Source organism: Fusarium venenatum, assembly GCF_020744135.1.
Source record: "Fusarium venenatum strain MPI-CAGE-CH-0201 chromosome Unknown EDB82scaffold_3, whole genome shotgun sequence".
Lineage (NCBI taxonomy): Eukaryota > Fungi > Ascomycota > Sordariomycetes > Hypocreales > Nectriaceae > Fusarium > Fusarium venenatum.
In genome coordinates, this window is record NW_027072131.1 from 2443770 (window position 1) to 2462246 (window position 18477).

Below are 18477 nucleotides of genomic sequence, written 5' to 3' on the forward strand. Positions count from 1 at the left end.
AAGGCCAGTTCCGGGTACGACGATGTCTGTCTGTCTATCTCATGTATTCAACCAGATTCCATCGATAGATGGGTCTTCTGTATAAGCCAAAGGACAAAGGGACCGTTCTGTCGTATGGGTGACGACGCCTTCATGGCTTATCCCTCAAACCCAGGCTTCTATAAGACCGACATAGGATGATGCACATGCGCAAAGAAGACTGCAAGCATGCTGAAAAAGTTAGAGTGACAGGATACCTAGGTTGACATGTCGACGATCGTTGCTACACATATCCATCATAGCCATCCATCTCCACGTAAAGTCTTTAGAACAAACAACATGCTAAACAAATCCCCCATCCCCATACTCTGTCTCAAACACAACCTCGAGTTCATATCATCCTAGTTTATATGCGCGATATTTACAACCCATCAATTTAACTCCAGCTCGCGTCAGGAAACCCATGTGCATTGTCACGCCGTTAGCTCCTCTATCAAACCCTGGCCCCAGCGTGGGCCATTAAAGGCATCCATTTTCCGAAATGACAGGGTCGTTTCGATAGCCGGACGATCTTGTCACAGAATTGAAGTGGTAAGTCAAAGGGTTTTCAATTATTGCATCATCGGACCACCTATTACAAAAAATAGTCCGAAAGAATAATCCAGAAACCTCTGCTGGATATCGCAAGAGATGTCATGAGTATTGGTATCGTGACAAACCCTCACTTTTACCTTGCAGGTATGCATGCACATACGGCTGTCGGCCCAACTATTTGGGACTTGGCGTCGACAAGACCAAAATGCCAAGGCTTGGGCTTCTTTAGCGGTGATTACGATGTGCATGGTAGTTCAAATACGCCGTTGAGCTCGGTAGCATTCCCTCAACAGTAGATATTCAGATCGTCGTTCGCTACAACGCAAGACTGACACCTACTCTGGGAAACCCCCAATACATGGTATCCATCAAAAGTGTTGATCTGGATGGTCCCATGCAGACTCCTCTTGTCAGCGGCTATGGCGTCAATGCGCCTACCAATCGATGCACCAGAACATTCGTTCTGCGAGGCTGAAACAGAAGGATGTAAGACTATTGAGTGCCTCATGACAACAGTGCTCTGAAGAAATATTCCAATACCAATAGAATAGATGCGCGTGTGTTAATATGCGGCCAAGGATGTATATTGATAATATCTGGAAGCGAGATGTGACATATGATACAACAGTCGACTATAGCAATGTGTTGTTGACACAGGACCATGTAATAACGTCTGACATAAAGCCATGGCAAACAGCATCACCGACTGAGTCACATTGAGAGGTCTGTATTAACGAGTGGTGGGCAAGTATCTCAGAATCCGATAATTATTTACTAGGGAAAAGCTACTTGATTATAAGAAAGGGTATTTCTCAATCCACCCAAGAACAAAAACAAGTCTTGCTCGTGAGAGCAAGTACTCTATTCCGCAGCTCCTCTTGATAAAGAAGCAGCCATTGCATGTCATGATTCAAGCTCCCAAAACGCCTCAACAAGTGGTATCCTTTCATTTCCTTCCCTTTCCATATCGATCGTGTATTCAGAACAATCTCACATTTCTATCCTTCTCTTAGCTTACTTGCCAGGAGGAGGTCCAGGAGGGGCAGTGTATCCGCCATCACGCTGATATGTGCCCCCGGGCTGCTGAACTCCAGAGTTCTGGCCATAGTAGCCGTCGTTGGCGTTGTATGCCGTGCCAACGTACTGAGGCTGCTCCTGCTGACCATAGGCGAGAGGCGCATTGTAGCCACCGTTGTTCTGTTGGTAGCCTCCTTGGTTGTAACTCTGGTTATAGCCACCTTGGTTGCCGTAATTGTAGGCCTGGTTGTTGTTGTTGTTGTTATGTCCCCAGGGCTTGGCCGCCATCCAGCCAGTGCCGTAGACGGGCTTAACGCCACGACTCTTACGACGACGGGAGATGCTTCGTGAATGTTAGCATACAGGAACTGATGGTATGAGGATCATGATGAGAACTTACAGGCAGCACATAAGAAAGAGAAGGAAGAAAAAGATGACAATGCCCGCGACTACCCAGCGTCCCCAGTAGGACCAGCTGTTTCGATAACATCTGTTTCTACTGTAGCTGTAACTGTAGCCAGAGCCACATCTGAAGTCGCGCGCAAAGATGAGATCGTCAGTGGGCGCCATTGTTGTGATGGTCGTTGCGATTGAAGATGAAGATGCGCGAATTGTGTTTATTTGTCGCAGCAACACGAGAAAGATGGTTGAGTAAGCAACGTTTGGGAAATGCTTGAATTAAACAAAATTTGCTTTTAACCCAAGAGATAACTTGTTGCTCGTTTGCGGCGTTGAAATGGCTTGGCTTAGCCAAGGGATGACGTACACTCGACGGTAATGATGCGACTAGCGATGAGTGATGGGGTGACGTCTTGTAGATAAGTAGTGCTTGTAGGTTTTTTTTTGTCACAGAGTAGCTCTGTGCAAGGGAAATATGAGGATGTATGACTGATTGACAATAAAGATAAAAACAGGAAATTATCAAATCAAAAGGGACAAGGGCGAGCACAGAGTGTGGGAGGGCAGCTGGTCTTTGTATTCAACCTGCGACTCGACGATATCAGCCAAGCCCGGCGTAAAATCCACCCAACAGGGTCAAAGCAGTCTGCGTAATACGCAAAAATACGGTCACAAGCTCTGTTTTCTGCTGTTACTCTCTGTAAAAGTCTGGGCATTCCCGCTTTTTTCTCTTCTTGGCTGTCCAAGGTTCGCGATTGTAGTGGCTGTGCTTAAGATACAGTAACACTTTGAAGCTTGGCACTTACATCACGGTAACATCCATCGCCTCTTCTACGTTTGAGGCGTGTGCCGGGTTTCCGCCCTTTACAATGACGAGTCAAAACCGAGACCGTCATCAATGCGCAGCGAATTCTTCTTCGCTACGGATATCAGGTTAGCTGGAAACACAACGGCCATGGTTTTATCAAGACTCTTTACCGGCAAGTTTAGGCCGTGATCACCAAATTATGTGCCTAACCAAAGTCCAACTAAATCTGCTGAGCCTCAACCCGTCGTGGCTCTATGCCCACCTAATCCACGACCTTCGTTGAAGCTGTGGCGAAGCCTAATATTGATGACGACGGGGGTCCCACCCCCAGCTATTTTACTTTGTTTGATCGAACGGCACATCTCAGAGAGAAACTAGGTATTTGATGATGTGGGACCCTTTTACGAAAATTCCAAACCCTTGATAAACAAACAGGTTGTTTTGAGTACATGTGGTTTATCCAGATCGACGCCCTCCACCAACAGTTGGAAGCCTACATTGCCACGCCCTTAACTACACAATTAAGCTTAATGGTAGCAGACACTTCTGTTTGTGAGTGGCATCATGAAAAAATTAGGTCAACTGTCAATTAATACGTCAAGCGCTTCAGGGCCGTCGTAAGGTCCAAGAGGACAAGTTAACAACTATATTATTGTCACTCTGGTAGTGGTCATCTGCACTTGCAATAACCTGTATTGTAGTCGAAGCCGCCCAAGTCCTCCGATAACATCGAATATTGTGTTATCCAAGAGATAGTCCAATAGCTCTGTTCTCGCATCGACACAGCCTTTTGGTGTTTTGGCATGTTCCATATCGTGATTGGAAATCAGCCAAAGCTGCCTCCTCCCAGTGCATCGCCACAAAACAGCGATCACCTCATATAATACTAAAAGTCAAACGCTTGTTGCCTTAAACCTCGCAAGAGGGCCGATCCATTACCGACGGCATATTGCTTTTGTGTCCCAACGCCGTCAAATAACCCTTCCGGCAAACGTCAAAATCGTACATCATGCGCATTTCCCTTCGCATGAGCCACATAATCTCGTAAGTATGTACAGTGAATTCATGAGGGTCGTTCGGCTTAGAGGCCAGCCCGAGGAAAAGAGTATCGTTGACGTCGGAGCTCGTCGGCCGCCTTCATGTTGCGTTCCGCTGCTTGCTGAGCTTGCTGTCGCGCCGCTATCGCGTTAACCTTCTCACGGGCCTTGAGCAAACTGCTGTTATCCTGCTGCTTGATCTTGGAACGAATATCATATAGTTGCATGAGCGTGCTTGCCCTTTCCAGGTCTTCTTCGAACTAAGTAGAAATCCTGTTAGTTATCAGGTCCTGCTTAGTCGTAGAGTATACGGTTCGCAGGATTGTCTCACATCGGATTCGCCGCGGCGAGGAGTGCCAGGAACTGAGTTTCCGGCTGACCCTGTGTGGGAGCTAGGAGAGAGAATACGTCGGCCAAACTTGTCGAACTTTTCGGATGACCAGTGGCGCTGCAGGCCGGTAGGACGTTTCTGGTTGTTGGTAGAGGGACTCGAGGTAAGGGCATTCACAGTTGCGTCGGTTCGGGGGTAACTGGAATGAGCAGCGTTGTTGGCGCTGACAATGGCCTCGGCAGCTCCAGGGTCCTAGACAATGAGCGTCAGTATTAATCACAAACACAAGTGGTCAGTCGCAGCAAGGACGCGAAGCTTGCAGCGTAGTATGAAAACGTACGGCGGCGCCCAGGTTGCTGAGGTCGGCCAAGACCTGGGATAGCTGAAGGCTCTCCATTGTTTATAGTAGAGATTTGTTTGATACGTGTTGCTAGTGGGTTTGACGACGATAAAAGTAGTTGAAATTACTTCCTATCGCATTCATACGAAGGGAAAAGAAGAGTACGTTGAGTCAGATCTAGGAAGTAGGAGAGAGAATTGTGTGGAAATGAGAAATACTGTACGGAGGGGAAAGGTGTTTTTGACCTGGACTGGATACGTTACTTGCAGTGGGCGAATTTTGGGTTTCGGAGGGCAGGAGCAGGCTGGCAGGCAGCTGCAGATCCGCACCTACCAACTTGCAGGGGGGACAACCAAACTTTAGGCGGGTCCCGAAAAGGTAGGTACCTGTGAGATCCAATAGAGTGAACTGGTGCAATAAAACGGTGATACAGTTCATCTTTTCTGAATCATTAATACATACCATTTACTGATGAGGCTCATTATATGGTGATATAATTCATGACTTAATCAGACATTGCCGTAGACACAATCGGAATTCCACTCCGAGTAGGTACAAGACAGATTCAATGCGAAGCATCTTCAACATTGCTGAGAAATAAGAATTAGTGAAGCAAAGCACCACAACCACCGCGGTACACAACATCATTGGCCAGATACGAGATTCTAAAAGTCCAGAGCTCCATGACTGCATTAATCGTGCATATGAAAGCCGGTCCATGCCCCCCGGATGCTGTGGGGGGCTAAATGCTCGATATCCTAGCATGTCAGCCGTGTCAAGAAACCTACCTGAGCCAAGTGTCTGGGGTACAATAAGTGTCCGATTTCTCCCCCACACTTTGATTCCGCCCATCTATGGAGAGAGGAGAGGATGTTAAAGCCACAAGTCTAAAAGAGTAATGTCTGAAAATGAAGTACCGACCAAAAAGAAAATCTCACCACTTCTCTCATATCGAAACATACGTAAAAGAGATCGAATAAAGACGAGATATACGGGTTGCTTTTGCTTATCATGTTCTGATCGTCGGTCTTGTCCGATATTGCAGGTCGTTTCCCTTATTTATCCAGAATGCCACAGAATTAGTTGGCTGGGTTGCATTCCTCCACACAGCGAACATTATTCATCAACATCGCATCAATCTCCGCTGTGCGCCCCGGACAGGAGGAAGGATTCCCATTATTCAGCCTGGTACTGTCGCCCAACGCACGCGGACATATGGAGGCTTGTCTTTATCTTGCACTTGGTATTCGTTTTCTGGCTCTGATGAATTTTATCTACGTCATTATACGAATGACCTCATGGTCAGCTCTCACGAATTATCTTGTACTGGACTCCTGACTTTCAGTCGCGCAAACACATCGTAGTTCTTCGTCCGAGTCTGTCCGATTTCGGGGCACATGATCAAATTTCGACTGAATTGAAACGTTCCCCTAATTATCCAGGTGTTGCGTTGAAAGACCTGCAGCCTTTGGCGCATGCAACCCCTCAACCCTCATGGATACGGAATTGGAGCCTGACTGGGGTTCCCCGCAATGCGGACTGCCGATGCTGAGCTTTGAAGCTAGACAAGTAACTTGTGGGGACTGAGAAGTTCACCTAGGTCTAATTGTTAGGCATTGCATAAGAGGTCCCAAGTCTCTAGGATGGCCATGTTCTTATGATGATAACTACAATCCGAACTTGCTGAATACACATTGAAAACGGGTTCAGCACCTTATGGGTTATCATTATGAGGACAACTCGCAGCCTGGATGGTTTCCATCAAACCCGGAGAAGGGTTCCGTGTTTTCCGCAAATGCGGCCAGATATATCATGCACAATATTCATACACACTCAAGCTACATTAGGACTGGCATAATGTGGAGCTGACATTGGATCCATCCATTCTTTGTTCTCGAAGCGTGCGTATGCAGCCTAACTTACGAGTTATTGCCATCACATCCAAAAGTCCGAAAGTACTCCGAAGTTCATACGCCGCATGACAATCACTTCTGTGTATCGGGCGTTTGAATCAAGGTTGCAGAAACAGCATATATTATTTAGGTGCCTAAATCGATGCCACGTGCAGGACAAAAGCAATAAAAGCGACGTTTGGTTAGTAAATACTGTTGATAAATTATTAGGGTTACTCCTTGAACATAAATACCCTTCTTTCTTCCCTCTCGCCTTTCCCTTTCTCGCCTCTTCGGCTAAATATTGTAAGTCAGCCAAGATACTGGGAAGTTCATTGGTTAAAAGTTTAGAGAATGGAGTGAGATCAGGACTTCTGAACCGTGAAGGAAGCTTCAGTTATTATCGATTGATTAGATTCAAGTCGCTACAACAGATGTATTGCACAGGGCCTGTCGAAGAATCTCTGAGCATAAGAGACAAAACAACCTTGACCCTTTATGCTAATTGAGACACAATGTTAGGCTTTTCGTCTTATGTATTCTTATGTACTTTAGGCAAGGATGAGGTAAGTCTTGCATCTCAAGACTGAGAATGTTGATGATGCACACACTATAGATCCTATCTAAGCAACTACAAGGACTAAATATATATTGTACGCATTCCTTTGTAAACATACAGCATGATCATCGCTTGGGCTTTTCGTTTTAGAGTTGTCAATCGCGCTTGAGAAAGAAAGTCTAGTGGAAGCTTTTCGGTCATTATAATATTTGACGATGATGCCGTATATCACTCAATATTGACTAGAACACTTCTTAGAAAACATAAACTACTGACCTAAGAATTGATTCAGAATACCGTAATATTCGTCACTAATTTCGTCCCTTATGATTTCAAAATCACGTCCCAACGCCTGTCATTTCACTGACCAAATTAGCACCAGAATGCTCTCGACTCATTTATCATAATTTTATTCAAAGTGCTCATGAAAACTATTCATAAATCATCTTTACGCGCCAAACCAATATCCCATTATTTTCTTTGGGTGCTCGCGTTATCCTCAATGCATCATTAAACCCCAATCTTTTTTTCTTCAGGTCTCCAAGGTTCCCTATGCCTTCTCAATTCGGCAGATGAGATCGGAACCATCGACTGAATCACCCTCACGCACATGGAGTGATGTGACCTTGCCTGAGTGAGAAGCACTTACGCTCATTTCCTGTACAAAGTTAGAATCGATACCAAACAACAATGAGGCAATAACTTACCATCTTCATGGCTGACAGAATGGCGATCGGGTCACCCTTCTTAACCTCAGAGCCTTCGTGAACACGGAGCTCTACCAGGACACCAGACATAGGCGCGCCGACCTGGCTGGAGTCATTAGCATCGGCCTTAGGTCGGCTGATGTTCTCAACAGCAGCCTTCTTGTCAACAACAGTGACCTGTCGGACCTCTCCGTTCATCTCGAAGAAGACCTCACGCTGTCCAGTATTCTCAGACAGAGGACCAACAGCAAGAAGCTTGAGAATCAAGACCTTGCCCTTCTCGAGCTCAACGTTGAATTCCTCACCAATCTCAGGGCGAGACAGGAAGTATCGAGTGGGCAGCACGGAAAGATCACCGTATTGCTGAACAAATTTCTTGTAGTCCTCAAAGACCTTAGGGTACATCACGTACGAAGCAAGGTCGCACTCAGTAACTGGTGCGCCGTACTTCTTGCCAAGTTCGCGCTTGGTCTTCACGAAGTCAACAGGTTCGAGGAACAGACCAGGTCTCTTGTCGAGCTTGCGTCGGCCACGAAGAGCATCGGATCGAAGAGGCTCGGGGAATCCACCGTAGGGTTGACCCATCAGACCCTCGAGGAACTCCAGAACGGAACTAGGGAAATCGAGTTGAGAAGCCTTCGCCTTGACATCTTCAGGGGAAAGACCGTTGGAGACCATGAATTGAGCAAGATCACCAACAACCTTAGAGGTTGGGGTGACCTTGACGATATCTCCGAGAAGCTCGTTGGCATGCTCGTAGGCCTTCTTGGTCTCAAGCCACTGGGATCCAAGACCCAACTGGGAAGCTTGGAACATCATGTTTGTCAGCTGACCACCAGGGATCTCGTGCTCGTACACCTCAGGATCAGGTCCAGCAAGGTGAGCCTCGAAAGGAGAGTAGAGCAGACGGAGTTGCTGCCAGTACATGTCAAGTGTTCGGACAAGCTTGGGGTCCAATCCAGGGTCACACTCACTTCCCTCAAGGGAAGCAATAATAGCGTTGATGCTGGGCTGAGAAGTCATTCCTGACAGACTGTCGGTGGCAGCATCAACAGCATCGGCACCAGCCTTTGCGCAGGCGACCATAGAGGCGACACCGGTACCAGCCGAGTCATGGGTATGGACGTGGATGGGAAGATCGGGGTACTTTTCTCGGATGGATCCAATTAGCAGTGTAGCGGCATGGGGCTTCAGTACACCAGCCATGTCCTTGATACCTAGGACGTCAATGTCAAGAGCGACAAGCTTGTCAACGAGAGCAAGGTAGTACTCAAGGTTGTACTTCTTGCCAGGACGAAGCACTGTTAAAACAATTAGCTAAATTATCATAAGTTTAGAGAAGCGATTAGCTTACTGTCGCCACTGTATGAGACTATTAAACAATTAGTATAACATGCTTCCCAAGGGTTTAGAAATCTGTTGACTCACCAGTTCCTTCACAGACACCCCCAGCACGTTGAACTGCCTTGATACCGACTTCAAGTTGATCAATATCGTTCAGAGCATCAAAGACACGGAAGATATCGACACCGTTCTTCTTGGCCTGGTCAACGAAGTGATCAATGGCGTTATCAGGCAGCGAAGAGTAAGCAACACCGTTGGCGCCACGGAGCAGCATCTGGAAAGGAATATTAGGAACAAGCTTTCGCATCTTGCGAAGTCGGTCCCAAGGATCCTCATAGAGGAATCGCATAGCGACATCGAATGTGGCACCTCCCCAGCACTCGAGAGAGTAGAGGTTAGAAAGAGCATGACTAGTCTCCTTGGCGATGCCAAGCAAGTCGACTGTACGAACACGAGTAGCCAGCAGCGACTGGTGAGCATCTCGCCAAGTTGTGTCCATAAGAAGAGTGCCCTTGTACTCGCGGATAGCCTTGGCAAAGGCCTTGGGTCCTTGCTCGAGGATAATGTTTCGCCATCCCTTGGTGCAAGGCTGGGAGGCATCAATCTTCTCTCCGGCAGAGTTGATGAACTCGGGGACCTGGATCTCGCCCTTGAACTTGGGCTCACCGATCTGGCCCTTGATGCTGCTGCCGTTGACGGCAACGTCGCCGAGGTAGGCAAGCAACTTTTGGGCACGGTTCTGACTGCCAACAAGGTCGAAAAGCTGAGGAGTATCGTCGATGAAAGTAGTCCAGCAAGTTCCATCAATAAAGGTAGGGTGGGTAAGAAGAGAAGCCAGGAAAGGAATGTTGGTTCGGACACCTCGAATACGGAACTCGATCAGAGATCGGAGAACCTTTCTGCGAGCAATTTCGTAGGTAGAACCGTGACAAGTACACTTGGTAAGCATAGAGTCGTAATGGGGAGTAATGACGGCACCGGCGAAACCGTTACCAGTGTCCAGACGGACACCATTACCACCAGAAGAGCGGTAGACCTCGATTTTTCCAGTATCGGGTTGGAAACCCTTGGCAGGATCTTCGGTTGTGATACGGCACTGAATGGCAAAGCCACGAGTGGAGATTCGATCCTGGGTAAGACCAAGCTGGTTCAAGGTGGCACCAGCAGCAATTTGAATCTGGGCAGCAACGATATCAATTCCGGTGATTTCCTCAGTGATCGTGTGCTCGACCTGAATACGAGGGTTGATCTCGATAAAGTAATGACGGTTCTGCTGGTCGACCAGGAACTCCGCAGTGCCTGCATTGCGGTAGCCAGCTGTCTTGGCCAATCTGACAGCGTCGGAAAGAATGTTGTCACGGACTTCAGCGGGAAGATCCTTGGCAGGAGCAATCTCGACAACCTTTTGGTGTCGTCGTTGGACGGAGCAGTCACGCTCGTACAAGTGAACGATGTTACCGTGGTTGTCACCGAGAAGCTGGACCTCAATGTGCTTGGGCTTGTCAAGGAAGCGCTCAACAAATACAGTACCGTTACCAAAGGCAGTTTTTGCCTCAGAGGTGGCACGCTCAAAGGATTCCTTGAGGCTCTCCTGGTCACGGACTACTCGCATACCACGACCACCACCACCGAAAGCGGCCTTGATGATAATGGGGAATCCATACTTGTCAGTGAAGTCCTTGACCTCCTCGTATCTCTCAACGGCGCCCTGAGTGCCGGGAACAACAGGGACGTTGGCAGCATTGGCGAGCTTTCGGGCAGAGACCTTGTCACCGAGCGAGTCAATGACCTCGGGGGAGGGGCCGACGAACTGGTCCGGGGTTAGTGCACGGGCGGAGCGGGAGTGGTGGGGCACATTAGACTTACGATGAGGCCAGCCTTCTCGACCTTGCGGGCAAATTCGGCGTTCTCGGAAAGGAAGCCGTACCCTAGGAGCTGAGTTAGCGTTGCGAATGCCGGATGCCGAAGATAAACAAACCGGGGTGGATCATTTGCACGCCGTGTTCGACAGCAATCTTGACAATCTCATCACCAGCCAGGTACGCGCCGACAGGGGTGTACTGTCCACGCTTCCCAATGACGTAGGCTTCGTCGGCCTCTGAAATACATCGTTAGCAAAAGGGTTTTGAATAGATAGTATAGGCTTATCGCATACTCTGTCTGTGCATGCTCAATCGGTCCTCATAACTTTTCAAGTTAGTTTATTAAGTCTCGTGCCGTCAGGATCGCATGAGGGGTACCTGAAGACTGCAACAGTATGCAGCGAAAGCTCGTGAGCCTGTAGGTGGTTAGCGCCTTAGTCTATGCATGAGCCGTACGAAACCGAGAGTTGCAACCTACAGTTCTGAAAATCTATAACCGAATACCAGTGTCAGCTTGGCAGTGTCTACAGGGAGCGAGCGGACGGAAGGAATGGATAGGTAGTCATACACGGATGGCTGTTCACATGTTTGTTAGCTGATTGCGGGTCTGTGATGGAGACTGAGACTTTGACTTACGAATTTCACCACGGTTGGCAACTGCAGAGAAGTAAAAAAGACAAGTCAGCGTGGTTCCTCACAATAAGCAGTGGGGGTCACTGAGCCCTCCAGACAAGCCATTGGTGGCTGTTGGGAGCGCGCCAGCTACTCACCAAGAATCTTCTTCACATGCATGATGCTAGAGTTGGCGCGGATGTGGTGGACCGAGTTGGCCTCCTTGGGCTCATCGATATCCTCCTCCTCAAAGACATCGTTGAAAGTGAGCGGTTGCTGGGGGGCGATAGCAGCCATATTGTGCGATCTACTTCAGTGACTTGAGCGTCAGAGGAGTTGAAGAGTGCGAAAGCAAGAAGCTGTGGAAAGGGAGCTTTATCAAGAGCTCAATGGCGGGGGTCTCTGGCGTATGGTGGGGTAGGTAATGAGCACGCTTGTCGGTATGAATACCACGACAGCTCTTCGACCGCGATATCACCTTATAGCGCAAAGAATCGTAGATGATTGATTTAATGCGTAGCAATAGAGGAAGGTATGAGGTTGAGAAGAAAGGAAATCGAAGCGAAGGGACATGCAGGCGGGCGAGGGGGTTTTGTAGAGCACTGTGAATCCCCCAAGTCCGTCGTCGGTGACACGCCCGGCCTCCGGGGGGGAAGAGCTATCCAAGACGGGAGGGTGTGGGATTGGTAGAGCGGATTGTGAGGGCGTGTACGTTGGAGAAAGCCCGAGGGGAACCAGGTGTGAGAAGGCGCATCACATCCTAATAATTTGGCAGGCACCGTTTTGTACCAAAACTTACCTACCCATGGCGGCGCGGGCGGAACCCTTCCACTTGATCTCACATCAAAACTTTCCAGCAAACAATCAAGGCATCACACTAATAAAAATAGCCTATGACTCCAACGGATCTGCTTCGGCCTTGGGGACGTACCTCCATGCCATTGCGGGGGCTTCTACCACAGAGAACAGGAGACAGAATCTCGGGGCTGTTCCCAACTAACGACTGGAGTGGAACTTGGTTCGGCCACACGACGACCTTACCGCGGTACCTCGTCACTTCAGATTCTCTTACTACCTATGGATTGTGTATGCTTTGATGGCGTACAGTTAAGCGACGGTTGGTTTCCCGTTGAGCATGACAGTATGTGTCCTGAAGGGCACCCTTCTGGCATATGCAAATATATGATACCACAAGATATTGCTGACCGGGCCGGTCTCTGTAAAATGGATGCCAACAGCAGCGGGAAAAGAAAAGAAAAAACAGCAGAAGGGCGGCTATGAGAAATTGCAGCAATAGGACACCAACCTGGCGGGATGAACCCCGGAAGACGGGGTAGTAGTATGGTAGTATACCATACGGGGAATCGACACGGCATAGCTTCAAACAAATATTTCATCGCGCCTCACCCGGGAACAGCAAAATGAGAATAAGACACAAAAGCATGGGGGGAGGTCAGGGTATTGATGCAAGATATGGTCACAAATTGACACAAGCCCTTGTTACGAGAGTGATAGCATAACAAGATGCCTTTTTATAGCATCTAAGCCAGGATGAGATACTCAGAAGAGCGCTTATCATCTCCGGCTGACAAGGTGCCGCTGTTTTGAAAAGATCACCAAACACATGTTTTGTTTCAACAATGAATGGGCTATTATTATTAAAGTTGATCAGTGCTCTCGGTCTTTTTTGCAACGAGCAGCGAGACAGAGTGAAAGTGAGTTGACGCAACTCATACCCCCGACACATCTTTGTTTAACCAGTCCATTGACCAATCACCATGCTCTGATAGTGTCTGGACTTCCCACCATGACTTGAAGGTATTATTCTGGCTCGAGCTCGGAGCTTTTATCAACTCTAGTTATCTGCGAACCTAATAAGCATATCTTGATATTTATCTATAGATCTTTCACATAATGGTTTCAATGAGCGCCGATCTTCTTCCGCCATTACGTCTCGAGCCATACTCAGCATTTCAGCAAAGGAGAAATCTCCTCCTCAACAATTCGGCTTCGGCCTAAAGGTACATTGCGCTTTTTACATTTCTTTCCACGTACACCGACAGGCGCGCACCTTACCTCTAGAGGTTTTGACGCTTTACCTCTAGAGGTTGCCTGCACCGCGTCTTTACCTCTAGAGGCTTGAGGAGGTCGTTGTTGTCCCACACGCCTGACGCCGGCGTAGTAGCGAGCAATCTGTTTACCTTATCCATGGGTGGCCATGTCATGGACCAAGGGAAGTCCAGTCAAAGTATCCACGTTTACATCAGACTGGACCTTCCTCAATGCCGAGGATATGTGTGTCTTTGATGGCAGCAAAATCTGGTGTGATCATCCTGGATCCTTGCTCCAATGCTTTCACACATTGTAACACAGAGCCGCAGTAGTGTTTATCCTTCTTCCACAGTGTCTCGGGGTTGAAACCCTTGGTGTTACGGTGGACGACCGTGACACCGTACACCTTGATCGAGGGATCTACCTTACCTACCCCCACCATTGATTGGACCCTGGCTACGTTCCTTGGTTCAAGCTCAATCTCATTGAATCTTGAGCTCACTGAGGTCCAGCTTAGCGGACGAGTGTGGGGTAAACCAACGTACCAGATGTCTCAAAGTATTTGCGCTGCCACTGCTTGACGTTTGATCATGGTCTTATTTTAGGCTGTATCGTCGACCTACTCCTGGTTCTGTTAATGCGTATCTCTATTGAGCCTGCTCGCATTTGATGGAGGTGTGAATAAATGTTTATAGCCGACCCGCGTCCATTGATGCGACGAGGTACAAAGCCTGAGCACAAAGCGAGTGTGTCTAGGTATTCATCAGGAATGGCGATCACTCGCCTCAATGTTTTACATATCCTCGTACGTGCTCTGCGCTCAAGACATGAACATCAGAGCGCCGCTTTTGATTGATTGCTTCGCGAGGTCAGCGTCCCGCCTTTATCAGGCGCTTTCATGAGTGACCACATTCTACCCCCACGGAGGTCAAAGGCCGGCACCTATTTTATTTAAGATCGAACCAGCCAAAACCCACACCATCCCAGCTAACCAGGACTTGGACGGCAGCATGACCTGCCTAACTATGTGTACGCTCGGAGGATGAAGACCGGCGCATTGCTTCGTTGACCAAAATGACGCTTTTATTGGTGCGCATTTGACCGCATATCACAACATGTTGCTTCTGTGACTTTGCCATTACGTGACACCAGTTAGTTACAGGCTGAAAGCCTCCACTGTCGATGAAAACGACTTACATTTCTCTTTTTGTCAAACCGACAGGCTCTTTTCCTGGGACTTGGGTCCAGACAAGAACATGTTGCAGTTCCTACCTAGGCTATTCATGAGAAAGCGAGCTAGGTCCGACCTCGGCCTTCGGTGTACCCCTCCGGTAGTTTTGATATTACAAACAATTGAACAAGGCCGAGTTGAAGTCGAAAACACGAATTGGGGTAGGGCTGAAGAAAACCGAATAGGAAGGCATAACTCGGTTCGAAGTTGATTCATCGTTACACGGCGTGCATCTATGAATCTAGTCGGCCGAAAATGTTCGAAGCACTGACGTTTCCCCTCACAAATACCGAATTGATACAAAAAAAAAAATTAGAGTCCACGTTGACTCTGACACTGCAGGCTACGGATTGAGCATCAACGCAATCGGATATGGAACTCATGTACACTGGGTTGTTCTACAAGCAGCGTGATATGACAACAATGCGGGCCTGTGATTCGGTTTTTAGTCGACATAATTTCAGCAGAGCATTCACCACTTTGGCTGAGCAACCCCATAACAGGGCTTATCCGAATCGTGAACGCTTCCAGGATGGCTCGTCATGAAGGGCCACAGGAAAATCATGCAACATCAACAAGACAATTCTTCTTAACCAGCGGCTAGAAAAGGCAACACGCGGGTCCGGCAATGGTTTGGTAATAATAGCGTGTCTCCGAGTTCATATCCGCCAGGGTTCTTGATGAAAAACAAATATCCATCTCCACGTTCACGGGCAGAATCCGACCAGAACATTGCCAATCCTGTCTAGACAAAGGCTGGGGTATACATCCCGACCATGCATTTGCTGATCATTGGCAGCTAGTCGTCCTTAGTCTCTCCTTCACCAGGACCTTATTTCGCCACGTTGTTGTCCCGATGAGGGAAGGCCAGGCACAGGCACGAGAAGACTCGGGTCTTTGTATGCAAGATTCGGGTCTTGGATGGCTCCACACAGTTCTTGGATTCACCTTGTTCATGTCAAAGACACTGGCGAGTAGTTAACTACATGCCTATCATGTTCCGAAGTGTCTGGGAGTTTGCAACATGTTCTGAATCTACAAGCGGTAGACGACAAGCCTACTGAAGATGCGGTATGGTCGAGCGTTTCCACTATAAACACAGTTAAAGAGCCAACGACAGAAGCAGGTAAGTAACCTTGTTGGTCAAAGGTGTTCATCTAAAGTCGGCTGTTGCTCCCACCGTAGCTTAAGCATCTCGGGAGCGTCCCCGGGGGACCTCACTTATTCTCCGTTTTGCGGGGGAAGAGAGTATTACCTCAACTACCACTCGTTCGTTACTTTGTGGTGCGGTACTGGGAGGCATGATAGTATTTTTGCTTTAACCATTTTGACTGATCTAGGGTCTCCAAATTCGATCCCTCCAGCACCTCTTCCGTGCACAAGTACTGCAGGTACCCCGGTTCAGAGTGCAATTCTAGACGATTGAGGGAACAAATTATTGTAAAGGTACAAAGTCATTGTGCGGTAGTTGTGTGCTGATGACACTCTCCGAATCCCGAACCCCAACCCGGGGGCGCTCCCATTATATGGACGGCTTACAGCCCGATATACCGATCCGCCCAGTGGCCGTCTGTCTAGCATCCTCTTTATTTACTGACAGCGTTCTGAACCTTCTCCGTGGCCTTCTCTACCTTGCCCTTGGCAGCCTCAGCCGCTTGCACCAGCTGCTCCTTGGGCATGTTCTCCTTTCCGCCCCAGTAGTGGTAGTTCAGGTATCGGTATCCTTGGGTGAGCTGAGCACCAGCGTTGACGAAGTGACAGGCGAAGAGAAGGTAGTTTCTGGGGGTGACAGCGAGAGAGTATCGCATAAAGGTACCGGCATAGATGATAAGAGCACCAGTCATCTGTCCCGAGATCCTAACAGAGATAAATTAGCCATGAGACTTGCAGGCAAATTAAGTAGGGATTTCGTACAACTCGGGGCTCTTCTGTGTGTCCATGATGGCAGCCAGAGGGATACCAAAGTTGGAGACAGGGCCCCAGAAGTCTAGAAGAAACAGTCAGTTCACATCTTTGCTTGTTAAATACCCCGAAGCTGCCGTGTCCCTGAAGCATTGAGCGCATCAACAAATACAACCACCCGCAACCCAATTGACATATCACAAAAGACCAGTAAGTTTTTGCACATTTATCCCATGCACAAGCATTCTGGTGAATGTATTGCGGTCGTAGGGTTGGATGTCGAGTTGCGATATCACAAAATTGCGCTTTCGGAGACGAATCGGAGCTCATGCAAAAAGCATGACAGGACGTTGAGGGACGTACGGGTCGAGCAAATGTAGTCAGATACCGGGTTGGACCGGATCTTGGCGTTCGCAGCCTTGATAAGAGCAGCCATTTTGGATGATTTTTATGAGGGGCGCCGTGGATATCGGAAATGGGAGCGACCTTTCGTTGGGTTGAGGTGATGCTGGTCCTGTTCTCGCAGTTGAATTGGCCGCGCCGAACAGGAAATTTCCAGTGTTGGGGTCACGTGCACATCCTATCTTTGTTTGCTACCTCTCAACCATTCCCGTTGTGTTACCATGATTAAACTCCTAACCCCGAATATCAAAACACCGTATACATTTTTGCAGCGCATTTTCGACTTCTCCTCACTCGATAGTGATGTTGATGTAAGATAAAAAATGCGCTGGAGGTGTTGAATTACCAGCTGTAGCGAGTCCATCACCTGCAATTCACCGACGGTCTGGAATTGAGAGTACAGCTGAAGCATGGGGTCCTTCGGAGGTTGTCCGTCTGAAATAAACATACTTCAATCGTTGAAGGGGCGTGTACTGAAGACAGACTGACACCACGCTACTGCTGTACCTAGGTTCTAACTTGTCACTTGTGAAGTTCGTGAGATGTTATCCCGGAGGGTTGTGGGGGATTGGAGATTATGCCGAGCTCTTCTCCATCTTCTACAACACAGGGCATCCTTACCCCAGACGGGTATTGGGGGCTCAAAGATGCTACTCATTTTTTGTTACTCTCCAATTCCTATGTTAATTCAGCCCCATTTTCCTATTCGGTTGAACGTTGGACGCCACAGGAACAAGAGAGTCCTGTTCCAGAAAACTTCTCCTTACAAGCTTCCACAAGACGTCCCTCACTTAAAAGATAACTAGAAACAAAGGGTGCGGCTATCAAAGCCTTAATGAAACACTCCAGACTATCCGGGGTCTTTGGTTTCTTTTAGGCTGGTTCCTGGGTGCAGCCATCGTGAAGACAGGCCCGGGTGGACGGTACTGCAACCGGTAAGATATCCCGGTCACTCCCGATGGTAAGGATGGGTCGGAATCTCTTATACCATGGGACGTAACGTGATCAGCCTTGTACCACCCCTTGTGCCGAGATCCATGGTATTCGTTCCATTCATCCCTCGGTCTTGTTCTGTAGCCGCATGTGCGGGTAGACTAATAACTAACAGGAGCCGCTTCCGCTTAGGTCTCGGCCGTGGAGAAGCTCACTGAGCTGTTAGACCCGAAGTGAGCCGCCTACCATGTAAACGTTCGTCAAGAAAAATAATCGTCATTTGGAAGATCCTTTCGAATACATATGTACTTTTTCTTTTAGATACCGCTTGGAGATACGTAAGTATAGTTGTCTTTTCTGGTGTTGCAGAACGATGACTTCCTTTTGCTTACCACTATTGCATCTGATTGGTCAATGGCCCAGAGTTATAATGCATACTCTTTCCTCGAGAAGTAGAGAACATAAGATATGAAAAT

General features: G+C 48.2%; 4 protein-coding genes across 4 annotated transcripts; all 4 read right to left on the reverse strand.

The window, feature by feature from the left end:
• Positions 1–1318: 1318 nt before the first annotated feature.
• Positions 1319–2528, reverse strand: EDB82DRAFT_505048 (uncharacterized protein). Its single transcript, XM_025727037.2, has 2 exons — positions 1991–2528; positions 1319–1933 (listed from the first exon to the last, which is right to left on the reverse strand). Exons 1-2 carry the CDS (start codon positions 2158–2160, stop codon positions 1588–1590), a joined length of 516 nt encoding a protein of 171 aa, XP_025581544.1. The 5' UTR covers positions 2161–2528; the 3' UTR covers positions 1319–1587.
• Positions 2529–3878: 1350 nt separating this feature from the next.
• On the reverse strand, positions 3879–4562 carry EDB82DRAFT_526604 (uncharacterized protein; the record flags this gene model as incomplete). The annotated part of the gene is made up of 3 exons (XM_025727038.1): positions 3879–4094; positions 4166–4417; positions 4506–4562. The coding sequence occupies 3 exons, from the start codon at positions 4560–4562 to the stop codon at positions 3879–3881; spliced, it is 525 nt and encodes a 174-aa protein (XP_025581545.1).
• A 2686-nt stretch (positions 4563–7248) lies between these two features.
• Positions 7249–12124, reverse strand: EDB82DRAFT_505055 (carbamoyl-phosphate synthase L chain, ATP binding domain-containing protein). The gene is made up of 12 exons (XM_065608738.1): positions 11640–12124; positions 11506–11526; positions 11438–11445; positions 11348–11359; positions 11248–11285; positions 11163–11194; positions 10986–11105; positions 10874–10935; positions 9092–10817; positions 9018–9035; positions 7664–8964; positions 7249–7614 (listed from the first exon to the last, which is right to left on the reverse strand). The coding sequence occupies exons 1-12, from the start codon at positions 11776–11778 to the stop codon at positions 7507–7509; spliced, it is 3585 nt and encodes a 1194-aa protein (XP_065463880.1). The 5' UTR covers positions 11779–12124; the 3' UTR covers positions 7249–7506.
• Positions 12125–16081: 3957 nt separating this feature from the next.
• On the reverse strand, positions 16082–17193 carry EDB82DRAFT_226867 (uncharacterized protein). Its single transcript, XM_025727042.2, has 3 exons — positions 17030–17193; positions 16679–16751; positions 16082–16621 (listed from the first exon to the last, which is right to left on the reverse strand). The coding sequence occupies exons 1-3, from the start codon at positions 17100–17102 to the stop codon at positions 16351–16353; spliced, it is 417 nt and encodes a 138-aa protein (XP_025581549.1). The 5' UTR covers positions 17103–17193; the 3' UTR covers positions 16082–16350.
• Between the last annotated feature and the right edge of the window lie 1284 nt (positions 17194–18477).